Genomic DNA, 26,184 nt, shown 5'->3' on the forward strand with positions numbered 1-26,184 from the left:
AGTAATCAAAATAACATGATAATGGTAAATAAAATAAGTAAATTGGTCAGTAATAAAGTAGATGATCCAGAAACAGACCTTCACAAATATAATGAAAGTTTCTTTGCCAAAGGAGCAAGGACAATACAATGGATAAAGGAGCATTTTCAGTAAACAATACAACAACTGGACGCCTAGACAGAATAGAGAGAAAAAGAGAGAGAGAGAAGAAAGAGAAAGAAAGAAAGAAAGAAAGAAAGAAAGAAAGAAAGAAAGAAAGAAAGAAAAGAAAAGAAAAGAAGAAAGATCATAGAAGGAAGAAAGGGAGGGAGGGTGGAAGGAAGGAAGGAAGGTAGGAAGGAAGGATGCAAGGAAGGAAGGAAGGAGGCAAGGAAGGAGACTATCTAGGCATAAACCTTACAATTTTCACAACTCAAAATGGATCATACCCCTAAATATAAAATGCAAAACTATAAAATGATGAAAAACTAACATTAGACAAAATGTAAATTACCTAGAATATGCTAATGGATTTCTAGATATAACAGCAAAGACATGATCTATGAAATAATTGATAAAGTGGACATAGCATTAAAAATCTATCCTCTATGAAAGATAATGACAAGAGAAGAAAAAGACAGTCCATGGACTAGGAGAAAATATTTGCAAGCTACCTATTTGATAAAGGACTGCTACCTATAATATACAAAGATTTTCAAAAATTCAATAACAAAACTATCCTGATTAAAAAAGTAGGTAAAAGTCCTCAACAGACACCTCACAAAAAATACAAATGGCAATTAAATGTATGAACAAATGCTCAATATTTTACCTCATTAGGGAATTGCAAGCTACAATAAAGATGCACCACTGCACACTTGTTAAAATGGCCAGCACCCAAAACACTGATGCCACCAAATGTGAGAAAGGATGTGGAGCAGTGCGAACCCTCACTCTTTGCTGATAGGAATGCAAAATGTTACAGCCACTTTGAAGACAGTCTGGCTGGGTTTTGTTTTTGTTTTTGTTTTTGTTTTATAAAACTAACCATCCTCCTACCATATGGTCCAGCAATGTAACTCTTTATTATAGGTCCACACAAAAACCTCCATGTGAATGTTTACAGAGGTTTTATTCATAGATGCCAAAACTTGGAAGCAACCAAGGTACCTTCGAGTAAGTGGCTGAATACATTTTGATACTTTTAAACGATGGAGTATGATTAAGTGCTAAAAAGAAATGAACTGTCAACCTACGAGAAGACGTAGAGGAATTGTAAGCTCATATTTCTAAGTAAAAGCACACAACCTGAAAAGGTTACCTACTGTGTGGTCCCAGTTACATGACTTTCTACAGAAGGAAAAATCAGGGAGACAGTAAAAATGTTAGTGGTTGCCAGGCACTGGGTGGTCAGTGAGGAATAAATAAGGACAATGTAGGAGTTTTTAAGGCAGTACAAGCATTCTGTGTGATATTTTAGTGGTGGCTATCTGTCATTATACATTTGTCAAAATGCTTAGAATGTGAAACACCAAGGTAAATGCCAGGGTAAACATTGGGATTTGTGTGGAAATATGTCAGTGTAGGTTCATCAATTGTGAAAAATGTACCTGTCTAGTATGGGATGTTGGTAGTAGAAGAAGTTGTGCATGTGGGGTAAGTATCTATAGGGAAACTGTACTTTCCTCTCAATTTTGCTAAAACTTCCCTAAAAGTAAAGTCTGTTAAAAAAAATTAAGTAATAGTTTTGAAGGTACCCAGCAGAGACACACTGGAAAATAATGGTAATAATAGATACACTCAATGTCATGGATGGATTTCAAATAACTATACTAAGTCAAAAAAGTGGGACAAAAAAGTGCAATAAGGTATGATTTCTACATAAAATTCTAGAAACTTAAAACCGATATATAGTTCAGAAAGTAGGTGAGTAGCTACCTGGGGATAGGAATTGTGTAAGGATGGAAGGTCAGGATGAAGGGACTGTAAAGAACCAAAGGAAACTTTGGGGATGCTGAGTGGTGTGTTCACTTTCTGGATTTTGGATTGGGTAGGCACAGGTGTGTTAGGACCACAGGAGTGATGACCATTAAATTCCAGTGTCCACACGGGCTCATATGGCATTAGCTTCACAGTGTCAAGTGCATCAGCGTCTGCTCTCCAGGTTACTTGTCAGTTTGCTTCATTTATTTCTTCTCTAGACAATTGATGCTGATTTTATTTTTATTGTGCTGCTGGAACTTGACAGCTCACTATGGCAGTGACTCTGAAAGGAACGGAGAGGGATTTATAGGAAAATCTTCTCTAGTGTAGGTGAGCTATGTATATGTATGATTTTGTGTCATGTGCTAAGAATCCCTCTTACCTCTTCCTAACTCTATTGAGAATCTACATGTCTATCAAGTATTTATGTGTGTTAATAGCACAAAGTAAAAAACAAAAAGGTTTTCATTCTCTAAGGAGTAAAAGTTAATTATAGTATTGAAAAAAATTACCTAAGCACACATACTCAATTTATACTACTCTTCTTTGGAAACATCAACTGACACCATAAAGCACTTATTTTCACAGTGTGATTTCCCTGAAGATTCCAATTATTTTGAGGCATTTTGGGACAATGAAATATACTAGAAATTGTGTTCTTTAATGAATTACACCACAAGCCTTATTTATAAAGTAAATGGATTTGTCTTGCACTACTTCTTGTTTTGTTGAGACTTTACTAAAGCCTGAAAATTCATTTAAACTTTCTCTCATTGGAAATGTGAATAAATGTTTTCATCATTCTACAATCTCAGCACAATAGGCAAACTGCAGCTAATGAAAGTAATCCCAGAATACTGGCACCAGAATAGGAAGTTATAACTAGATGAAGTGGCACTAAACTCTTACAACATACACATTGCTTGCTGGAGTTATACTGATAATTTGATTTATCTCTGCCCAGCAGGCAAACATAGAAATTTAATATATTAGTCAAACATTTATTTGAAATGATGGCATGAGCTAGTTAATTTTGCTTTTTGTGGTGACAGGGGTTACCACGAATTGAACTCAGGACCTTGTGCTTGCCAGGCTGGCACTTGTGCCACTGAGCTATCTCCCCAGCCCTTCAAACATTCATTTGTATACAAATATATGGAGGCTTCTTTATATGTAGCTAACATATTATTCCTAGTTTCATGAAATGTTATAGAACCTCAAGAAAACATGGCTTTATGTGAATTATAATTTACAGTTAAATGAAAAATTACTTATTAGCAATCATAGTACACATAAAAATTTCTGGCAGCATCTCAAATATGCATTTTCAAGGAGCTGATGTGGAAAAATAGTGAGAAGAGTCAGTTCATGATTCTCATGCCCATAGGTTATCCAAAGTGTTATTTGTGTTTTCCCATTAAGTTGTAGCTAGTAAAACTCACACTTCCCAAACTTCCTCATAAAGACAGGACAAATCATACATTTAAAGGGCTTTAAAATTACCATATAAATACACTTTGTATTATATTAATATGACAGATATTTCTATATTTCCTAGTATTGCTACATTAAAAATGATTTTATCAGCTCTCCTGCTTTCACAGGGTTGTGAAGGTCATCAAAGCTTACCACTCCCTGGCACCTGTGTGTTTAGGACATGTGTCTGGCCAACTACAAGCAGGCACTGTGCCACTTTTGCACATACGGGCTTCTTCTAGCCTGCCAAGTGTTGATATAGTCACTGAGCACCAGGTGTTAGTGGTGAAAGGAGTGTTCCCAGCCACAGCAATATTGACAACGCTGTCCATTTGGAGCTTACTTACACACACTTGGGTTTGGGGCTAGTGTTTCAGTCAGTAATAATACTGGCCGAAATAATATGCTGTTTTCTAAAAAGAAACTAGATTTGTGCAAGTAAGGTAAGGAGAAATATTCCATATTAGTAGTGGACTTGCACGTGACTAATATAACTCAGTGTGTTCTGAGTAGGTGGATTGACCCAACTGAGGAAATGGTGGAAGTAACACCCACCATTTTACTATAGTGCCTTCCAGGACTTAATGTAGCTGGCTGATAATAGGTTAAATGACTAGGAGAAAAAAACTGCTTTCTCATGGTATTAGGTCCTGCAGTGGTTGATACATTGTGCCAACTTGAGAAGTTTAGAAGTTTAACTAAACTTAGCAGGGAGCCAGGGTCCTTACATTGTAAACACCCTCATCCTGTGCAAGAGGAGGGCATGGAGATTGTGTGAGTGCTACACCAGCCCTGGGGGGAGAGGGAAGCCTGCTTACAATATAAGGGAGGAAAGGAGGCTTGCTTCTCCCCCTTTTGCTGTCTTCTGCCACCTTGAACTATTGCCCCTGTGCTATGCCACCCTGCCTTGGAGCCAGCTGATTACAGACTGAAACCTCCACACACTGCAAGCTAAATAAACCTCTACTTCCTTAATTTTGGATGTCAGGTATTTTGTCTTAGCAACAAGAGAGAAGTAACCAAAACAAGTCCCCAGTGCAGAAAGGCACGGGGACATTGCACAAAACCTACCAGTTAATAGTGGCTAGTTAAAGTGAATAGCTTAGATATAGCTCCTGGCAGTCCAGAACAGCTAGTAACAGAGGTCCAGCTATCTGGTTTTCATACTTCCTGTAAGTAGAAGTTGTAGAATATGCTGTTGAGTAACATAAAATTGAAGATTTCCTAGCCTTCTACTGCAATTTAGAAATTTTTTGCAGAAATCACAATAATTAATAAGTGCATAAATACATGCATATAAGGAAAACCACTTCATCTAATATAACACACTAACAAATAGAACGGGATATGTCTATGAAATAGAGCCCATCATGTTGAGTGGGCTGATCACCTCGATTTTGAGTTCTTACATAGTTCACTGTAAGTACTTGCTGTTGTTCAAGAACTTAAATTGAAGCTTACTCTTTTATATGTATAGAGGTAAGACTAGTTTGTCAAGTTTTATGGGTCATTGCCTTTGTGAGCTACCTGCTGACCCAAGTCTAATGTCAGGGAGCACATTTGGTGGTTGGGTTGATTTCGGTGTGACTTCCTTTTGATTTAGGTATTTACTTCATGTTTATTATAAACATTTTCTCCTGTGAATTTTACAATTTAATCATAAACAACTCCTCCCGGCTAATCCTTGATATATAAGATCCTGAGCAAAGACATTTTGGAGGGGAGAGACAGTATTTCATACTTCTAATTTCCCTTTCAAACATACTATCTAATGCTGGATAGTATTATTAACTAGGTAAACATAAAAACTTTGAAATATTTATATATAAATGTAACTCTTTTAAATTTATACTAAATTGAAAAAAATTTACTCTCTAATTACCTGATTCCATTCACATAATTAGCTGAAGATTACTTATACCAAGAACATACAAATTTGATTTATTACAAAGAGCTATACATTGAATAAAATAAAAGAAAGGCACAAATAAAGTTTAGTAAGTTTGAGCTACCATTAAAAGTTAAAATATTATTTTCCACTGACCAAATTTTAGCAATTCAGCTTAAAAAGGAAGCAAATGTGGTTAATATAATGCGTATACATCGTGCCCAGTTGGAGAAACACGTGAGACCCTTTTATTTGGCTCACTATAGTAAGGGTCTCATAATGGGACTGAGTTGATGATTAACAGAGACATGGGAAGGGCAGACCCGCAAGGGAGAGCCCGTGAGACCTGTTTTTGTGTTGTACTTCCTCTAACTAGACATCTAGACAATTTTCTAACCGGATTATCTCACTTGTCTTCTTAGAATCACTCACAGGAGGTCCGTTTCCTTTAGAATGGAGCTTCCATCCTCCCAGAAGGACAGCATTCTTCCTCATCTAATCTCTGGCTACTGCTACTGATGAGTCTTTTGCCATTTCCCTATGACTTTCCACCTTTCGCCAACAATGGAGGACATGCACTTCCTTAAGCATCCTTTACATCCCTATTTCCCTCTTCTCCTTGGAAAACCCAATCCATTTTTTCAGCTTTAATACAGGACTGACACAGCCCTTGGTCTTCCTGCCCTCAGCAGAAATCCATTCTCATGTGCGCCAAATGCCTTCCTCTGGTCCAGTGCTTTACTGACTGCATTGTGACAGTTGTCTTTTGTTTTATGCTGATATTATGGTCAACTCTTTCCCTTTTGAATATTTAAAAAAGTGCATGCCTCTTGTAACAATTCCAGCAAAAAAGAAATATATGAAGAAAATAAATTGATAGTTCTGTTCTTTCCTTCCAGTTTCATCCCTCCAAGATGATTGATATGAATTTTTCTCAGAATTCTATGTTATTCTGTAAGCATTTAAAATATCAATATCATATGATTACTTTCATTCTATTTATTTAAATGGTAAACTACTCTTCATTGACCACAATTTCTAATATAATAGTAGCTCCTATAAATTTCTTAAGATCAATACAAACACATACACCAGAATTGTAATATCTGCATAGTATTCCATAACATAGATATTAGGCAAAACCTTCTCTTGATGTTTTTTGTTTTTCTGGTAAATTATGCTGAGGTAAAGTCCCTGTATATAAATTATATGCTTATACTGTTATTTTTGTTGACATGAATAATGCTAAGTGCATTTAAATTTTTATCTATACTGCCTGATTATTTTTCTAAGAGGTGTTTCTCCCTCTCACACAATGTCCTCTTTAACACACACTCACTAGACTGGGATTCCAGTTACAATAAAATCATATGGGAAATAATATTGCATATTTGCTTTTTATTGGCATTTGTCTGACTACTAATAAAGTTAAGTGTCTTTTCATGTCATTAACTGATTGCATTTTCTCATCTGAGATTTGCTATTTTATATTCTTTAGTATTGATTTGTGTTGTTGGCCATTTGTTAAAGTAATTGGTAAAAATATATTTAAAGAGTATGTTAACCCTTTTTCTACTATATATTCTGTAAATATTTTGGTCTTTTTCTATTGCAGAAATTTTCAAAATACAGACCATTTTCCTTATGTGGAGAGAGACTTACTCAGTTTATATTTTTCTAAAGTTCTCCCTCCACTCCCAGCCCAAATTTATATGAATAGCCACCTATCTATTTATTAGCTTTTTGTTGTTAGTTTTATGTTTGGGTATTTAATCCACTTGGACTTTTTCCTCCAGTGATAAATGACCATCTCTTTTTTTTTTTTGGTTTTTCTCCAGTACCAGGAACCGAACTCACGACCTTGCGCTTGCCAGGCAGGCGCTTTGCCACTGAGCTAAATCCCCAGCCCCCAATAATTTTTTTTGGGGGGGGGGGTTTAGTTTTTCTCCAGTACCAGGAACCGAACTCACGACCTTGCGCTTGCCAGGCAAGCGCTTTTGGCTGAGCTAAATCCCCAGCCCCTGAGCTAAATCCCCAGCCCAACCATCTCTTAACTCCAAATATGAGCTAGTCATCCATACCTCTTGCTGACAGCCCATCTTTGCCCTACTGAATGGAATGCCCACTTTGTCATATTTTAAACTATGCAAATACAATATTTCTGGACTCCATTCCATTAGCCTATGTATATGTTATATGAATACTCTCTTTGTCTTATAAGAGCTTACTAGTTCTAAGTTATGTTGCATGCTAGGGTTTGTTATTTTTAAAATATCTTGTAAATTATTACACATTCATTTTTCATACGATTTTTAAAATTTTTTGTGTGTCTAATCTCTCTCTCTTGCCCCACCCTCAAAATAATTCTACTTGGATCTCCATAATGACTTAACTCCAAATGATCCAAACTGGTATTGAAGCAGTCATAACTCCTTATATTCAGAATGATTTCTGTCTTTGTGTACTTGTCTTTTTAAATATTTGTAAAAGTTCCTTTGCTTTTTTGTTGAATAAATGCAATAGTTTTTATAGCTTTTTTGCATGTTAGGAATGAGTCTTTTTATTCCTGTTCTAACTGGATTTTGCTATTCTGAGAAAAATCCATTTTTAACTAGATTGCTTCCAGCCACTCAAATTTTTTCTTTAATTTTCACAGCATTTCAGACTCAGGTTTTTTAGGTAGGCCATATCATTGAGAAATAAAGATAAATTCATCATTTTTAATATGTGGTGTATGTTCTGTTTTCTTATTCAGTTATGGATAATAACATTATTAATGAGCATTTTCATTTAGTATCCGATTATTACAACTTTTTTGGCAAGTGACTTTATCAAATTTATAGAGCTTTTGTTTGTCATATTTACTATAGCTGGTATTTACATTTTTTCATGGTGTTTTTAAGGGAGTTGATTCTGAGTTTAATTATTGGTTTGGGTTTGGCAGTACATAACTACATACATCTCCTCTCCATTTTTGATAGTGTGAATTAAATTGATAAATATATAAAACATGAAGCCTCTCTTTATGTAAGCTCTGGTTCCTTCTCACTTTCTTGGTTCAATCATTACTGCCTGGACATATATCATATATTTGTTTTGTTTATTTGTTTGTTTGTTCACTGTCTTTCCATCTTAGGATGTGTGCACTATGTTTGTTTTTATTTTGTATCGTTATCACCTAGATTACGTGCCAGAGATAACATGGTCATAAATATCCCTTAAATAAGTAATCAAATCTTCAGAGTATATCCAGAGCATGTTCTCATTTTAATACAACACTGGAATTAACTTGTCAATAATTTATTTTGAATTTATGTATCAGTACTCATGAATAAATTGGTATATCATTTGCCTTTCTCATACTTTATTGCCTTTTTAAACTAAAAGTATACATTTAAAAATGTGAATTATATATATCTGTATATATAATTCATATGAATTAGGGAGTTGCTTTGTCTTAGTCTATGATTTCTGCTTTCAGGGATGGCTTAGCAATACCCATGCTTTTACTTCGAGATATTTTCTGTTAGTTCTTTGATTCTTCTTCTCTCAGCTACATACTGATGTCCTCACTCTTGTATTAATTTGTTATTGTTTATTTATTTGCTTTTCTAGATTTAAAAATTCTTAAATTGTATTCTCAAAGTACATCTTAAACTGATTGACATACTTTATTGTATCTTTGTTATTTTCCTTAAGAACTCTCTTTCTGCTGAGAAAAAAGCTATCCTGACAGGAAGGTCTAACTTCTCCCCGAGGTGCCTGCACTAGAAGGAACCTCACAGTTTCCCTCCCCTGGGTCTTTCCAGCATGAACACATGTCTGTCTGACCAGGAGACGGTCCTCTTGTACAACCTGGTCACTTAGATGCCATCTCTGAGAACTGTTTAAGCTTTATAATGGAAAAATTGCTAAAGAAGAAGAGACACTCAACTCCTTTCCTGGCCACCCCTTATTTTGTTTTTGAATTTTTCTCCTGGAGCCTATATTCTCTATGGGCTGAGACTGTCCACCTTTGTATCTATAGGAGGACATGCATTTCTCAAATAATGTAAGAGAAATAAATTCTTTGAATGGCAAAAGTTTTGATGCTTCTCTCATTTATTTTGTTACAAAGGTTAGAGAGTGTTTAGTCAATCTGACTCTGAAAATGAGTCAATGGGAAAAAACTACATATATTCAACCAGCCATTCTATTTATGAAATACATATCTCATAAATAGATCTATGTCTCATCATATATATCATAAATAGAATGGTCCATTGAATTTTTAATTTTTTCACTTGTAATTGATTATACTGATATTATGTTTTTAAAAAGCCACTCTTTGTATCATTTGTTTCTTTTATCCATCTAGTTTTCCTGAATGTATATATAGGTAAATTTTCAAATTACGCTTTACTATCCTTTCTAATAAAGAAATAAAGTAACCATAGAGAATGTGAGAAACACACTATATAAAGCACTTGCCTTTGCCCAGTTTTGTCTCTAGTGGAGAGTTTATGGTAGCATGTACTGCCTGCAATAAAGAAAACAAGAATAAAAAGAAGCTTTAAACTCTACTTGCCAAAGACACAAGGATTTTTGTAGGAAAAAAATTTAGACTCCAAGTCTAAAGTCATTTAAAATGTTTTAAAGCTAGAGTTATTTTTTTTATTGCTCAATATTTCTTTTTGCTTGTAGCAAAAAACAAGTTATATTATCATTTTTGTGAATTATTGCTACCAAAAGGTGTGTTTCTCCTACACTTTCTGTGCCCAGACTGGACACTCTAAAGTGGTAGTTGCTGTGTCCCTCAGCCTCTGGCTAGGACAGAAAAGTGACAGCATCATTCTGCTACCCCTTTGTCCAGGGAACAAGGGCTGTTTTCCAAATTAGCAGCACAGTGGATGCAACAGCACAACAGAAACAATAGAAGCAAGGAGGAACGAGCAGGTCAGAGAAAGAGCGGAGAGAGCCTCTGAATCCCAGGAAGGGATGTCCGTGTCCGGGGATTCCCGGCAGCCACGCTCCTCAGTGCCCTACCCTGTGGCCCAGAGAGTTCTTCAGAGCCTTCCTTTTTCACTCTACACACCAGGTCAAGAAAGCTTCCTCCTGCCTCTCTTGGATACCTGTAGACTATATGCCAGACCTGGGAAGAGATGTCCTGCAATCCTTTGCTCCTGTGAGTCCCATGGATGTTGGTAACCCTCTACAGCAAGAGCCTCAGGCACTGACATGAAATGGTCTCTTTCCCAGCCCTTCAGAACTAGGGAAGATCCCCAGGGCAGGAGTCTCTGAGGGGCTTTTGAAGGGCAAGCCTGAGCAATACTGGGTAATTGGAAAGTCTAAATGAGGGGAGCAAGTGGAGGAGCACAGTAGATATAGCTCAGGGAAAACTGGAGGATGAAGGCCCAGGGGAAAAGAGTACAACACTTTTAAGAACCAGGAGGAGGGTCTTCATGGTGGGCTTGGAGGAGCCTGCTGTATAGGGAGGATGGTGAAACGAAGGACAGAAGGCTTCAGGGGCCATGCTCACAGCCAGTATGCCTGGTCTGGAAGATAATTAGCCAAGAATATGATTTCATGAAACAGCTCTAGCATTGTTTGCTCCTGTTGATTAGAATGGGGTGCCTTTTTTGCACATTCAGAAATAAATATGAAATAACTGCCAACTTCTAAAGATTGCCTGGAAAATGCTAGGAACAGAAAAACTCATCTAGGGATTGTGAGTCACAGTAAATTTTCAAAATTATGACCTGTCTCCTCAGTTTTTGCAAATTATTACCAGCTCACAGATATTTGTTTATATACCCTCTCTTGGATGTCAAATTCTGTAATGAAATAGAAAATCACTGGTGAAAGAAGGAAATACAAAAGGAAATCCTGTGTTTTAACAACAAAATATTTTAACATCTTATTTTATTTATCTGAAGCAAAAGCTGGAAAGCATTGCCTAAACATGAAACTAGCAAATGTTATGGATGCTGTTGTGTTCTTTCAAGCTATCACATTATGACAGCATATGAAACCTTTAGGTTCTAAAGAAAATAAAGAACAGCAGGAATAATGACTACTATCTTTTATAGTCTGGCTAGGTTATAAAATTGAAAGAGAAGAGATATGCACAATTTATATACCAAGCATTCAGCATCACTTCAGTAATTGCTGTTAAATTGAGGGTTAGACAGAAGTAACCATTCCCAAATATTTTTGGAAGAGTGATGGAAATCCAGGAAACTGGTACCACCCCAGAGCAACTAACTAGTCTCTTGAATGTCAGACCCTGGAGAAGAAAAATGACTATTGTACTATACATCATTTTGATCTATATTCTCCTGGAATGACCAGTAATTCCCTGGTGTGTAAATCAACTTTCATCAGTAAGACATAATATCAGAGATAAGAAACTTATAAAGAGAAAATATTTGTTTTGGCTTATGATTATAGATATTCCATTCTATGATGGGGTAACACATCAGTTCTACAGATGCCAGAGGCAGTGGTGGGGTGCACATGGCAGAACCTGCACACTTCAGCACCAGGAAGAAGAAAGGGCTGGGCTCCCACAATCCCCTTGAAGTGTCTGCCACCAATAACCTAAAGACCTCCCACCAGGCTCTGCCTCCTGAAGGTTCTGCTGCCAACAGTGCTCCCTAGGGACCATGTCTTTAACATGTGGGTCTTTGGCAGATGTTCAGTATCCAAACTGCAGCAGTTTCAATGAGTTAAACATCAGGAAAAGTCGCCTTTGGCCACTGGGGATCTCTCCTCCAGGGAGCTCATGCTTGATAGAGAATACACAGCTGTGATGATGTCTCTTAGTTCCAGAAAATTTGGAGTCAAGGACTTTTTATGACTGCTAAGAGCAAGATAATTATGAAGAGATAAATAAATACCAACAACTATAGTCAAAGCATTTGCTCTGAAAATTCCCTAGTGGGATATTATCTGGGGGACAACTGCTAAAGCAAGGGCTTTCTCTAAACATATAAAGAAAAGGAAAACCCTTGTTTCTCAGGCTAAAATATTATCTGAAAAATAGCCCCAGAAGTGGCTCTAGGCACTAGTAAGTTGCACAACCAAAAATCTGCTTTGAAAAGATGTCTGTCAAAACTGGTAAGAAAGAAATAGTAATGAAACATATTCTTCGCTGTCCTCTTTTTTTTCATTAGAAAAAAAGACAGACAAAGAAGAGTCACATTAAAGAACACATGTCCAGGCTGTAAAAGCCCTGGCAGGAGGATGACGGGACAGGATCCATTGTAATGTGTATGAGGAATTACAGGTGCCCACCACTGCCCCTCCCTCTGTCCCTAATCCCTGTGAGTTTCTGAACCCCCAGTTCTTTGCCTTTGTCCTTTTTTTTTTTTTTTAACTGAATTAGAAGTAGCATTTAGTTATTAATATAGACAATTGTATTTAGCATTCTCAGGATCATCCTACTAGGTTAGTGATAATTTTAGACAATTTATATTTCAGAATCAGGCTACTCTGGAGGCTGAGAAGTATTTTGAATTTAGAAATTCTTAGAGTTTAGGAAGATTATATAGTTTATATGACTTAACCCTAAAATATCAATAAACATGTCTATATTCTGTCACTTTTTAAAAAATATTAATTTGCAATTAAAATGTGAAAATTCACAGTAAGTGAATTAAATACCAGCTTAAAATAATGTTATGCCAGTTCACTTCAGGCTTTGCCATAGATGAAATTTAGTGCTAATTTTTGAGAGAAAAACAGTGGAGTCAAGTGTGGTGATGCAGACCTGTAGTCCCAGCACACTGGGAAGCTGAGACAAGAGTAGGGCAAGCATGAGCCCTGCCTGGATAATGTAGCAATTTAGAGAGACCCTGTCTCAAACAGCTGGGGATGTCATTTTGTGTAGAGGCCTTGGGTCCAATCCCTAACATCACAAATGAAGAAACTTTGGGTTGTCAGAGCTTTTTGAAATACAGAATTTCATTTTTATTATCTACTAAACATTGTCTGAGGGACTAGATCTGGCTTATACTTTTAACTTTGGTAATAAGGATAAAATTTAAAAATTCATTAGAAATTTAACAGTAACTATATTGATGTAAAGATGCCCATGCTATTAGGCCTGAGATAGTAATGAAATTATAGAGCCCTGTGATGGATACACATGTCTAAGACTCTCTCTGGGTTTAGAATGGTTTCACTTGGAGCCTGTGTACCTGTCTTCAAGTGTGTAGGTGTGTGGGTATGCTGTGTGCAAACATATCCTGTGTGTATTTACTGTTAACCCACAGAGAGACATGATGGAGGAGTCCTCCATAGTCCTCCTAATGGCCTTGGTTATGGATGTACTGCAGACAGGCAGCACCTGACAGCCTTTCTCAAAAAGGTTTGACATGGTTTTGGTTTTGGTGGGAGTAGATTGATTTTCTTTCCTCAAATAAATTCAGCGCATCAACTAGAGGTTTTGTTCACACCTTATTAAGAGAAAACAAACAGTATTGGACTTGATAACAAACTCATTAATTTTTTAGATTTGATTTGTTAAAATATGTGTAACCTAATTTTAAAACTGACATTGCTAAATTAGCAGCGTCTTCAAGTATTCTACAATCTAACAAGTCACATGGCTATGTCAAAATTGATATGGTGATTTACAGCATTTGTACACTGCCAGGGAGCCTGACCTTTGGGAATGAGGGCTGAGACTGCAGGATGAACAAGTCAAGGAATGGCACAGTGATCCGAAAGGCTTCTCTCACATAAGATGCAGAGAATGGTAGCTGTGTTTTATTTGGCATGTTTTTAACTGAAATCATTAAAACTTTAATATTAACATTAGTAATGTTTCCCCAGCAGTAGAGCGTTAGCCTATCATGCAGAAGGCCCTGGGTTCCAGCCTCAGCACTGCAGAAAGAAAATGAGTGAATGAATGATAATATTAATATTATTTTTATTAATTTATTTTTATTATTAATATTATTTAAGATAATATGTCTGTTACAATCATCCTAGTGAAAATTGAGTGACTCTCTTATCCAAAACAAGATGTTTATATTTTTGTGGATATTAACTGTAAGTGATTTTGCATTTGAAGTGATATTTCACACTTTGTAAAGACAAATGCAACATTTTACATGAAAGCAATTATTAAACAGTATACATGAAATTATTTTACTTCAGAATGTTCAGTAAACCTGTTAGAAGTTTCAGGCCCATCTTGTTGAGGAACTGACTAGACTGGACTGGACTGGGACGAGCAGGGCTTCTAGCCATTGTTGCCTAGTGCACAGTAATTTGGAATTTAGTATTGCTGATTAGCATCTGATCCTGTAGGTTCATCCTTTTACATGTTTGGGTTCCTGGTACTGATCTGACTTTCAGACGTTGCTGATTCATGTGTTCATTTCCATTCCATTCTGCACCCCCTTTGTAGTGGGGGACACTACTTACATGTTGTGCTGAGGGGGAGGGAGGAGAGTGGCCGCTCTGAAGAATCCAAGCCTTTGCCCAGCTTGCCTGTTAGTTAGTTCACTATATTCTCATGGATGTGGCAAAGTGAGGACAGCGCAGCCAGATCTCTCTGATTTGTGTGGCTACGACTTGGCCATAGGACTAGGCCTCTGTGATCTGGAATGGAAGACCAGGCAAGCGATGACAAATACAAAACTCGGGGATAGCAGAACTCATACAAGGAAGTGATAAATGTGTGAGCACATATGTAGTGATCTAAGGAATACAACTTTGTTGGATTTTAGATTTTTTTATTTAATATTACCAAAGTGGAAAACACATATATTTAACAGTGTTACAATATAAAGCCAAGTAGATTTTCAATGCCTTGTTTTTTTCAGGTTTTTAAAAATAATTTAAGCTATCATATGAAAGCCAAACTAGTTACTGTCATAGATTGTTATCTCTGTGACTAATGGAGTCTTTCTAGAAGTGAGTAGATGGATCCACATTTAATAAACCAACCAGTGGGAACTAAAGGTCCTACTTATATAGAAGGATTTATTTAAATTTACAGGATTATTTTTTTCTTTTTTATAGTGATTTATCTGTGAGCTGGTATTTTTAAGAGATGGGCAGGGTCACTCTGAGACTGTTTATTTCCCCAAATCCAGGGACACTGTATGGGCCTCACTAATGCACCAAGGCATTCTCCTACTATGCTTACAGGGCATTGCTTCCCTAGTGACCCAGTAGCATTGTTGCTATCCCACCATTGACACCTGCTGGAACCAGACACCATGCCACATTGCACAGTAAGGCCCTGAGGCCTCCCAGCAGCCCCTCAGCTCAGCGTTAGATTTTCCTGGGCTAGTGGCCATGCCCCTGCTACCAGGGCCTCACAGTGGATCCGCTCCTCCTTAGACTCTAGCTGAAGATTTTCCTGGCTTTGACTTTCTTGATGTTTTTAACCTGAACAATCAAGAGAAGAAAACAAAGAAAAATTGAATTCACAGTTCCAAAAGATCCTAAGTTTCCTGTGAGATGACACTCTTCTGTTAGCAAGCTCTCTGAGATGCCCAAGGTTGAATAAAGCCTCTAACATCTCTTCCAACTTCTGAGGTTTTGGGTTTTTTTTTCTCAGTTTTATTTTGTTTTGTTTTGTTTTAGTAGGCTTTCAAACATGCTAGGCAAGCGCTCTACCACTGAACTACATTGCCAGCCCTGGTTGTGTTTAGTTTTGAATATAGATCAGCAAAGTCAAAAGAAGCTTGGAAAATCTTAGCCCACTGATTGTACAGGAAGGGCAATGACTGAACCACTCTACTAGTTAACCTCTTAGAAAAGACATTTTTACTATAGAGAAACAGTTCTCCATTAGCCACTTGTATTTCTGCTTGTCTCATGAGGGAGACACTAACTAGTTTTTGTTCTAGATCCATCTTTTTAAGGAAAAGCTAATGACCTTGGAGGAGAAAAACAATGTTTATCCAGAACAAAAGGCTCACTTGTTTATTATCCAGTATCGTAAAGACAAAATCTCTCTTCAGAACAAAAGGAGGACTTGCTTATAGCTTTCTGTAAAGAGCTCTTTGTAAAGGTCCTCAGTCATGACACCAAACCACTTCACATGTAGCACTGAGCTTAGCCCACCCTGTCCTCCGTGGATGTCACAGGGACTGGTATGTCATGATGCTAGTGTGTCTCTTTGCCTGAGCTATATTATGCAGTCGTTTGTCTCCAATACAAGTCCCTCATCCTTTGCCACATCCATGCGAATATAGTGAACTAACTAACAGGCAAGCTGGGCAAAGGCTTGGATTCTTCAGTGTTGCCACAAGTTACTCTAATACGATAGAGAAACCTCCTTTCTTAAAAATGGCAGATAAAGAACTGAAATTCACTGATGGGGCATACATAGTTAATATGTAGAGTTGGTATTTTGTGTTTTAGTTTTATCACACCATAAAATTACTAGAATTTACCAAATGTCTATAGCTTCTTCTACCACTAGCTATAAGCTTCCATTCCCAGTAAAAAGGATTCTGACTTCTATCTGGCTGAATTTTATCTAGTGTCAGAGCAATTTGTGATTTTTTGACTGAATGTCTTCCCATAATTCCCTGCAAGCTAAGAAAAAATATAAATACTTTCTATGCACCTGTACCTCCCCAGTGGTTCAGCCAAATCAGCTCTTTTGAAGGAATTACTTATATTATGAATGAAGTTTTTTTCATGTCTGCAGAAAGCAACTGTTGTAAGCTAATTTGATGTGTATCCTAAGATTTGGTCATGTCCTCCAAACTTGTTTGGATAGGCAGGAACTATATTAATCTTTTTCTCAATATCCTTAAATTAGCCTTTGAAAGATTTGTACCATTTCAAAAGATTGAGTAAAGGAATAGCATCCCAGATTTAAGGAAAAAATAAAGAAAGCAAAACCAGTGGGATCTCCATGCTGCTATAAGGAAGAGCTTGGGCTTACTTACAGGCACGGATCCATGAATATGCCTGAACCTGGGTTCCAGCACATTTGTTAAACAAATGGTGCTCCATCTGTTCTAGAAAGATTAGAAAAACACTTGGGCTGAAGACTGCAGGTAAGAGGGTCAGCCAGTATACTTCCCGGGTAGGATAGGTTCCAATGAAACAGTAGTTACACCATCTGTGGTTGGTTTAGAGATAGGGAGTGAAGAACAGCAAGGCCTGCAAATACCTGGCTTTAAGACATAGCACTGTAACACAGCACCCTCCAGATTTTTGAAGTACTGTATCTGCCTGGGGTATGGCATTGTTTTCAGGGGCAGTAAGCAAGGTCTGTGCAGCTATAGGCCTGTAAGAGAGCAAGTAGTGCCTACTTTCCACCTCTGTTGGTGTGACTCTGTGGTTCTGCTGTGCAGTTCCTAGAGCATCACCTGGCACCTTGTTAGAAATGCAAATCCTTGACCTTAACCCAGAATTTAGGAAACCAGAAAATGGGTCCAGCAATTTCTAGTTTAAGAAACTCTGCACCCCACCCACCACACCCCACGTGATTCCTAGGTGCCCCAGGAGTCAGGGACGCATAGCTGTGTGACCAGCATATCAGAGGAAGATGGGGCTAGCTGAGGAGACAGCAAGTCCAGTGGTGCTGTCAGCAATGACATTGGTTAAACAAGTATAAATATTCATTTAAGAAAATACAACGCATGTGTATCTTATGCCAGGACTGTTAGAATTTAAATATAAGTAAAGCACTCTACCAATTTTTGAGGATGACTTAGCCTATGTTTTGCAGCCAAACTAACTTGCCACACATATTAAAAATAAAATTTCGTTAGAATGCAGTCATGCCTTTATGGCTGTCTTTGGGCTCCGGTGTCCAATTGATACAGCAACAAAGACTGTATAATGCACACACCAAAAACATCTAATATTCACATCTAGAGCTTTCCACAGAAGTTTGCCAACACACATCTGCAGCACAGAGGGAAAATACTCTGCACATTCCGGGTAGTTATACTGAAACCTAGTTAGGAGATAATGTAGTATGCAAGGTTCTTCTGCTTCTCGTAACACAGTCAGTATGTGGTTGAGGAATAAATAAAAAGCAGAGAGGTGCTGGAATATTTCCATTTGTCTGGCATAGCGGCCAGGCAGACAGGCCTCCCAGGGAATTCTGGGATGCTGGATAAGGCAGAAAGTGCTGGCTCTAAATTATGTAGGAGAAAGCCAAGTGTTCTATGAAGATATCCCTGCCCAAAGTCCCTGCGTTCATGTGTCTATACTCATACAAAGCTCTCGAGATGCTTTCTGCGTACTGCATTGTTGCTGCTAAAGGATTGACTGTATAGAAAGCCTTGAATTACCCTTCAGGACTCATGGGGTACTTCTGGGCTTCACTTCTGATTGTGTAACTGTGGACAAGTCATTTCAGGCCCCAGGGTCACCCTTGCTCACACTGGAGATGTTGCTTTAGGCTTTCTCCCGCATCTACCTCCTCTTTTTCTTCCGGACTCACTTACTCTCCAGGGGCATGGACAAAGGAGGGGCACAGAGTGTTTTCTGTGGTCACAGTTCATTGCAGTGAAAACAACTCACTTAGCACCTTCTTTATAAGGGGGGATTGTTGACTAGCCAAGTGCGTTCTTTGCCTGTAAAGATATGAGGCTGATTTATTCCTAGTTCACAACTAATGGTTGATTTCTTCTCTTCTACAGAGATCACTTACTGTCAGTATATCTAGATAAGTAAATATAGCCTCCTGGGATCCATGGTCTGATTATGTTTCTCATTCTTCCAGGAATTTTTCTTTAAGTGTGGAGCACACCCAACCTCAGATCAGGACACATCAGTGGCTTTGAACCTAATAACAACCAACAGCCGCAGCATCACTTGTATCACGTGCACAGACATCAGGTAAGGCTCCCAGACAGTCTCCCCTCAGTACTGTGCCTTCCCAGCACCCTCCCCTTTTGGACAGTACTTGTGACCTCTTCCCAGCCTGTTTCAATGCTGTCCACCCATTCCGAGTGTGTTTCAATGAGATGAAACTATTGAAGAAGTCAGTCACTCAGTTCAATCAATAGTCAAAGAGGAACCCAGGACAAGTGAAATGACATACCTAAAAGTAGTATAACAGTTAATCTTAAGATGTAAATTCATCTTTTAGAGCATAAAATAGAAACTTAATCACATCAGTAAATTCTAAAATAAATTTAAAATATGATGCTGACATTAAGAATGAAATAACAATTTATAGCTCATATATTTTATTCTTCAAATATCTTTTCCATACACTTGAGTTCTTCTACATATTTGTCTCCTTTAACATGGAGGCATCACATACATTCATATATCCAAAGCGAATCACAACTAATTGTAGATTCACTTATTTCTAATTCCAGTGAATACAAGTAAAGAAAGAAAATGTGGAGGTGGTACATTAGAAAAAAGAGAAAAAAAAAAGACTAGACTTGAATTACAGCTTAGGGGCCAAGGTCAAAGTTGAAGTCTCTTCAGTTTGCAAAGTAAAAAAGCTGATAGTAGAATTTCTTATTCTATAGTTTTTAGATGTACAGAATAAAAGAATTAACTTTTGTACATATTCTCTGAGGTTGGCAAATAGTTCCATATTGTAATAGTGGGGAATTAGCTATGATTACAGGAAGAATTTTTTAGTAGAGTGCTAAAATGGATTACTGAATGGAGTCAGAATTTATTCATATTTTTAAGCACACATAGGTATATACCCTCACTGACCTCTGGGTCTGGACTAGATGGCATTTGGAAGTTACTTTATACTCTGTGATTTCATGGTTAACAGGTATCAATACTCCTAACATGATACTTCTGTTCTTTTTTGTTTTTTTATTTTTTTCCAGTACCGGAAATCAAACTCACAACCTCGCACTTGCCAGGCAGGCACTGTGCCACTGAGCTAAATCCCCAGCCCTAATATTTCTATTCTTTACTACCTTTAAATTAAAACATTGACAGAAACATGCCTAGGGGCTGGGGATTTAGCTCAGAGGCACAGCACCTGCCTGGCAAGCACGAGGTCATGAGTTTGATTCCCGGTACCGGAAAAAAAAAAAAAAGAGAGAAAGATGCCTAAAACCTTAATAACATCTATCAAACAATTCTGTTTTTAAGAAGGAAAAAAATGAGACATACTTTTCCCTTTACTGCATGTTTAGTCACTACTGTGCCAGCAAGTAGTATAATATTGGCTAAAAGCACAGCATTTCAACTTCCTTGGCATGGTAAATGGCTACATGTGGCTAATGCTTTCAAAATGCAAGAAGAGTAGCTATGATGGTGCTTCTGGTGTTTCAGGAAAGGAACTGAGAAGTGCTAAAATGAGAGGTCATGTGCCCTGATAGCAATAGGTAATTAAAACCACTTTCCAGTTTAAAAAAAAAAATTCAAAACATTTTTCTGTAAGTTAGAGTGGGGCCTGCCAACCTGTGTTTTAAAAGCTTCATTAACACAATAAACGTGACGTTAAAATATGTAGTGATCATCACATTATCTGACTGTGAGCACTACCCTCCTGTTTCCTGCTGCTAAGCTGCCACTTCTATATTAATAACTGGCAACATCTTTTGAAGGAAATGAACTGTGTCTCAGGTACACAAGGAGATAATTGCTGGAAAAATACTATTGTTGCAATAAGATTTTTCATATTTTTAATTTGGGTGATGTTATAAATAGAAACTACACTGTATTCACTTAAAGTTTGTGTGTATATAACCAGCCATTTGAAGGAATAAAGCCCCTTATCGTATAAGGAAGCAGAGAAATGCCCCATAGGTAGGAATGAGGAAGAGACTCTTCTTTCTTTGACAGATTTGTGGATAAGAGTGTCATGAAAGATTGCAAGAGTACATTCTGGTACTATATGCTGTACTTTGGTGATCATTATGAGGTCACCATCCTCAATAATGCTTTATTTAATATAAAAGTCACTCACAATAAACTACAAAACATGCTAGAAATTATTTTAATCCTAGCACTAAGATGATTTTGGTTTAATGTTTTTCCAGTTTTTAAAACTGGAAATATTTACCTAAATATTTGTATGCGTTTATATGCATACAGTTTGAAATTATAGCATATATATGATTTGTATGTGGTCCATTACATTTAATGTGACATGGTAGCATTTATCTGCCATGAAATATGTCGTGAAAGCAATTTTAAAACTAGGTACCTAAGTTTTATCATATGGGGGAACTCTATTTCCCTATGGTTGATCATGTAGGTTACTTTTTGCTTAAAAAAGGTAAGTAAGAATGAAACCCATATACTTTCACAGAAATCATGACTCTATGCCTTGATTCTAAGCACACGGTTATAGGAACAGAAATAGGTCTGTGGTGACGGACTTTTTTAATATTCATAATGCATAATGCCAAATCTTTCTCTCTCCTTCTTTCTATCTCTCTCATCTTTAGATTGTGAATGCTCAAGTTTGACAGGGCTCCTTTCTACTTCTTTCCTAGAACTGTGTTTGTAGTTTTAGTTTTTGTACATTTGATACAAGAAATAATTTTCAGGGGCTGGGGATTTAGCTCAGCGGCAAAGCACCTGCCTGGCAAGCGCAAGGTCATGAGTTCGGTTCCTGGTACCGGAGAAAAACCAAAAACCAAAAAAAAAAGAAATAATTTTCATAGCAATACTTAGTTTTTAAATTATTAGTTGTATTATAGTTAGATAGAAATTAATATACAGCCAGAGAGGGTCTGGGCTCTCAAGGAAGTCAGCACAAAAACAAAGACATCAGAATTATGGCTGGAGACAATTTGTAATTGCTAAAATGTGGAAACAACCCAAATGTCCATCCACTGAGGACTGGATAAGAAAATTGTGGTACTTTTATATAATGGAATATTACTCAGCTGTAAAGAAAGATAAACTCAAGGCTTTTATAGGCAAATGGTCACAACTAGAGACCATACTCATAAGCGAAATAAATCAAACATACATGTGCAAGCACCGCATTGTTTCTCTAGTGTAAAGCCTGAAAGAGTTCATTTAAACTAGGAGATATGATAGACATTGGGAATTGATAGGAAAGCACTCATAGGTAAAGGATAACGAATATGGGAAAAGAGAAGGGAAAGAAGGAGAAAGTTTGTATATATGTATATGCAGGATAGTTAACACAGGTGTTCTACTGTCCTGTATTTCCTTGCTGAAAGAAACTGTCAGTGAGGTATTGGTTGATTAGCTTTGTATGTCTATATGTGTTTTCATGAGAAACTACATTGAAGATATCAATATGTAATACAATAAGCATTGTTAATTCCCTACCACTCTGTTTGTAACTCTGTAATGTCTGTACTGATCCTTTGCTATTTTGTAAAACGTTGTCGATCTGTTAGTATTTTCCTCCTTTTATTTCTAAAATTAAAAAAAAAAAAAAAAGAATTATGGCTGGAGGCAAATCTGAAGAAGGCCAGTTATCAAGATAGAGATACAATGGCCAGGCCTACATGCCTTCCTGAGGGATAAACAATACATTTGGAATTATACTGTAATTAGCATCCCTTGGTCCAGTAAGTCCAGATAGGCACCAGTCACCCACCAGGGCTGGGGATTTACCTCAGTGGCACAGCGCCTACCTGGCAAGCTCAAGGTTGTGAGTTCGATTCCTGGTACCAGAAAAAAAAAACAAAAAAAAACCAAAAAAACAAACAAGAATAGAAAAGAATGTACCCAGATAGGTGGCCACAGCATTTGGACCTATCCTATCCCCCAAATGGCTTTGTTCTTTCCACGTACCTTTGCTATGTGACTCATTTCCCTAGTAGAACAATATGAGTTAAACAACTATGTTTCTGATCTTGTGGGTTGATTGTAGTATGACCCACACTGTAACTGGAGTATAAATTACCCCTGATGAAGTTTCTTGGTGGCAACCCAATTGTGGGACCCCTTCTGTCTCTCAGGTAGTGTCTCTCAGTAAACCTGTCCTACTCTTAACTGTCGCTGTTCCTAAAATTCATTCTTAGATATTCGGAGGACAGGAATTCATCACTATGACATCTGACAGGTTGAGAATTATATTTGTCCCATATCAGTAAGCTCAAACATTGCTCATTTGCTTATTTGCATTTGATGCAAGAACATGATGTAAAACTTTCTTAGTTCAATAACTTTAGGGTGGGTATATGAAATAGATCTGATCTCAGCAATTATTTCCTCACTCAATAATTATAGCATCACTATATCCTTTATTTATATACATTTATGGGCTTTTGAATTTATGTGTAAGTATACTCCTGTCATCATTATAAAATTTTACATCTTGTTAGAGGTAAAATGTTATGACTTTCAAAACTCAACAACAGATTTGAAAACAAAAGTTTTTGTTATCTATTTATATTCATTTTTATATATGTACTAATCACATATCATTCATTCATTTAGATATACTTAACCATATAATAGATAAAATCAAAGGATATTATTAATTTATATAAAAATCTCTTTTCTCTGTACCACGTATAATACTAATAAAAATAGGAATTTTATATTTGTGCCTTACAGACATATAGTTTAGTTTGTGTCTTTTATTCATTTACCTCCCTCTTCAGTAATAATTCAATAAGGGCTGGGGAGATAGCTCAGTGGCACAGCATCTGCCTAGCAAGCACAAGGTCCTGAATTCAATTCCCAGAACAACAACAACAAAAAATTCAACAAGCCCCTGTGCCAGTTAGCTAACATTTTAACCTTAAGAGACCAACCTAATTTCTTTAACATTTAGTTTATGTGTAAAATCCAAGAAGTGAAGTAGGTAATCTGATTCTAACAGACTGCAAAAGAGAGGTACTTACTTATTCATAGCTTATACCTTAAGAAAACATTTGTTGGCTGTCCTATATACTGACAGATGCAGAAGTAAAAGACAAGGTTTTCAATGATGCTACCTACCAAATCACACTACATGCAGGAGGATAACTAAGATAAATGTGTTATTTGTTGGTGGTGTTTAGTGTATATATTTCGTGCTCTTTGAGTTTACACTTCAGATAAGATATTGTCTTCCTTTTAAAGAAAAAAATGAATGATTAAAGAACCAGAACCTCCTACGGTTTTATGTGAACCTACAGGCTTCCGTCTGAAATGCAGCTTAGAGTCTCTTCTGCTTACCTACAGGGTTGACCTGATCTATTCAGACCTATTGAAGTCTACCAGTTGGTAGTGTGAGGTTTAGGAATAAAAATGCAGTGAGTTGAACAAAAAGCAAGAACTTGAGCTGGAGCCAGAGGTAGAATGGTTTGGTATTCTCAGTAGATATGATATCAAAAAGTTCAAAACATTTTTGGAGACCTTAGTGTGACGTAGGAATAATATTGTTAAGTCATATAAAATAGACCAGGACAAAGCTAAGGAGATGCACATATTCCTCCCTGACTGATGTGTGTCTCTTGGGACTCCCCCATATCAGTGTTTGCTAAGAGAAAACAGTTATTTCTACTTCTTCATTCTCATTGTACAATTTTCTTCTCTAAGCATTTTTAAATGTAAAATTAGTAAATGTGCAATGCAGGAAAATTATTACCATGATAGATTTAGCGAAAAAGAAAAAGACTCATTTTTGCTCCACCCTGTGTCTGCTCTAAGATTGGCCAGCTGGTCTGCACTTTTCTTCCTTTATTCATCCTTCTTCCATTTACAAAACTGAAGTCAAACTAAAAGAAAAAAAAGAAAAACATGTTTACACAGTTAAAATTTAACCTTCCACAAACAAGTTTCAAAATCCAGTTCCCAACAAAGCATTAAATCTAAGTTAACATGTAACTTCCTCCAGTTCTTCCTGTAAAGACTTATATTTTTGATGTCATTGTTGTTGACATAAATGGTTTTATAATTTTCTTGCTTTCAGATTTGTCTTAAAATAGAATTCATTCAGATTATTGAAGCAATGATGTCATGGATTGCAGACTTAAAAGATTTACTTGGGCCTAGAGATTAGCAAAGATTTATCTCAAAGTCCATTTGTAATTGTTCCTGGTATCCCTGGGTGAGAGTGATTTAACTATCATTTGACAGTATTCTAGTATGCATTCCTTCATTCCTTTAACAAAGGGAGATAAGACTTGGGGATCTTAGTTATATTCCCTTCGGATGCATTTGTTATGTCTTAAGCTTCTTTTTGTCAATTCACATTTTATTTTTGATTATACAGTAGTTGGAATTTTTTGTAGTTCAAGATTAAGTTCTTTATTTATCTAATTTTTGAGAGGTTGCAGAGAAATCTTAACCTATCCTTCTGTCAGCTTAGCACTTTCTTAACACTTGGAAGTCACATCAGACGTGACAATTGTATCCAGTCACCAGGGGCTCAGGAGCCTTAACAGGTTAGGTCTGCATATGTAAACTAGCTGCAATGTTCACCATGGCCTTTTTCAATAAATCACTTTATTTCTGTCATGAAAAGTTGTTGGAAGATTTTTTGCATCTTCCAGCACTATAGTCTGATACACAGAGAGCTACACATTTCTCTTATTAGATCCCAATAGTGTGCATCTTATCATGTACCACTCCATGGGCAATGAATATTTTTGTGTAAATGTGGGGAGTGTCTTGGCATGTCAAATTTTACATAACATTAAGGAAAAAATCAAACAGCATGATGGGACTGGTCAAGAATATAATATTTGTATAATATATTCCCAATAAGCATATTATAGAGTAGAATGGAAGAGCTTATAAATTTTTAAAGATAAGAGACAAAACTTCAAAGATACGTCTTCTATCTTGAAGCAGGCTGCTTCACACTGTGCCCCACATGCCACAGAGTAAATTCTGTCTACTTCTACTGTGAGTGATTCTTTCCTGAAAAAGTGTAGCATACCCCAATCTAGTCCATTCTTGATGGAAAGGTCTAGAAAGCTTTCCACAGCCCATCTTTTGCATAAAGCCTTCCTTCATTACAAGAGATTTAATAG

The 26,184-nt window shown here is 36.9% G+C and overlaps 1 protein-coding gene and 1 long non-coding RNA gene across 6 annotated transcripts in view; one reads left to right on the top strand and one right to left on the bottom strand.

The window, feature by feature from the left end:
* Park2 (parkin RBR E3 ubiquitin protein ligase) overlaps positions 1–26,184 on the top strand; it is a 1,289,129-nt gene that overhangs the window by 695,705 nt on the left and 567,240 nt on the right. For all 4 annotated transcript variants that reach the window (XM_005390686.2, XM_005390687.2, XM_005390688.1 and 1 more), the window contains exon 6: positions 19,023–19,138. In XM_005390686.2, coding sequence (XP_005390743.1) covers positions 19,023–19,138 — 116 coding nt within the window. The remainder of the gene's footprint in view (positions 1–19,022; positions 19,139–26,184) is intronic.
* The window catches only part of LOC102007469, a 42,550-nt gene continuing 26,166 nt past the window's right edge, over positions 9,801–26,184 (bottom strand). Inside the window, exons 3-4 of one of the 2 annotated variants that reach the window (XR_001235205.1) lie at positions 24,795–24,924; positions 9,801–9,845 (exon numbers count right to left, since the gene is read on the bottom strand). This is a non-coding gene — a long non-coding RNA (uncharacterized LOC102007469). Of the gene's footprint in view, positions 9,846–23,644; positions 24,925–26,184 lie in introns of those variants that run through there. The other variant, XR_261997.1, reaches the window with a different exon arrangement.

The sequence above is a fragment of the Chinchilla lanigera genome, unplaced genomic scaffold (assembly GCF_000276665.1).
Source record: "Chinchilla lanigera isolate Chin_1 unplaced genomic scaffold, ChiLan1.0 scaffold00038, whole genome shotgun sequence".
Taxonomy (NCBI): Eukaryota; Metazoa; Chordata; class Mammalia; order Rodentia; family Chinchillidae; genus Chinchilla; species Chinchilla lanigera.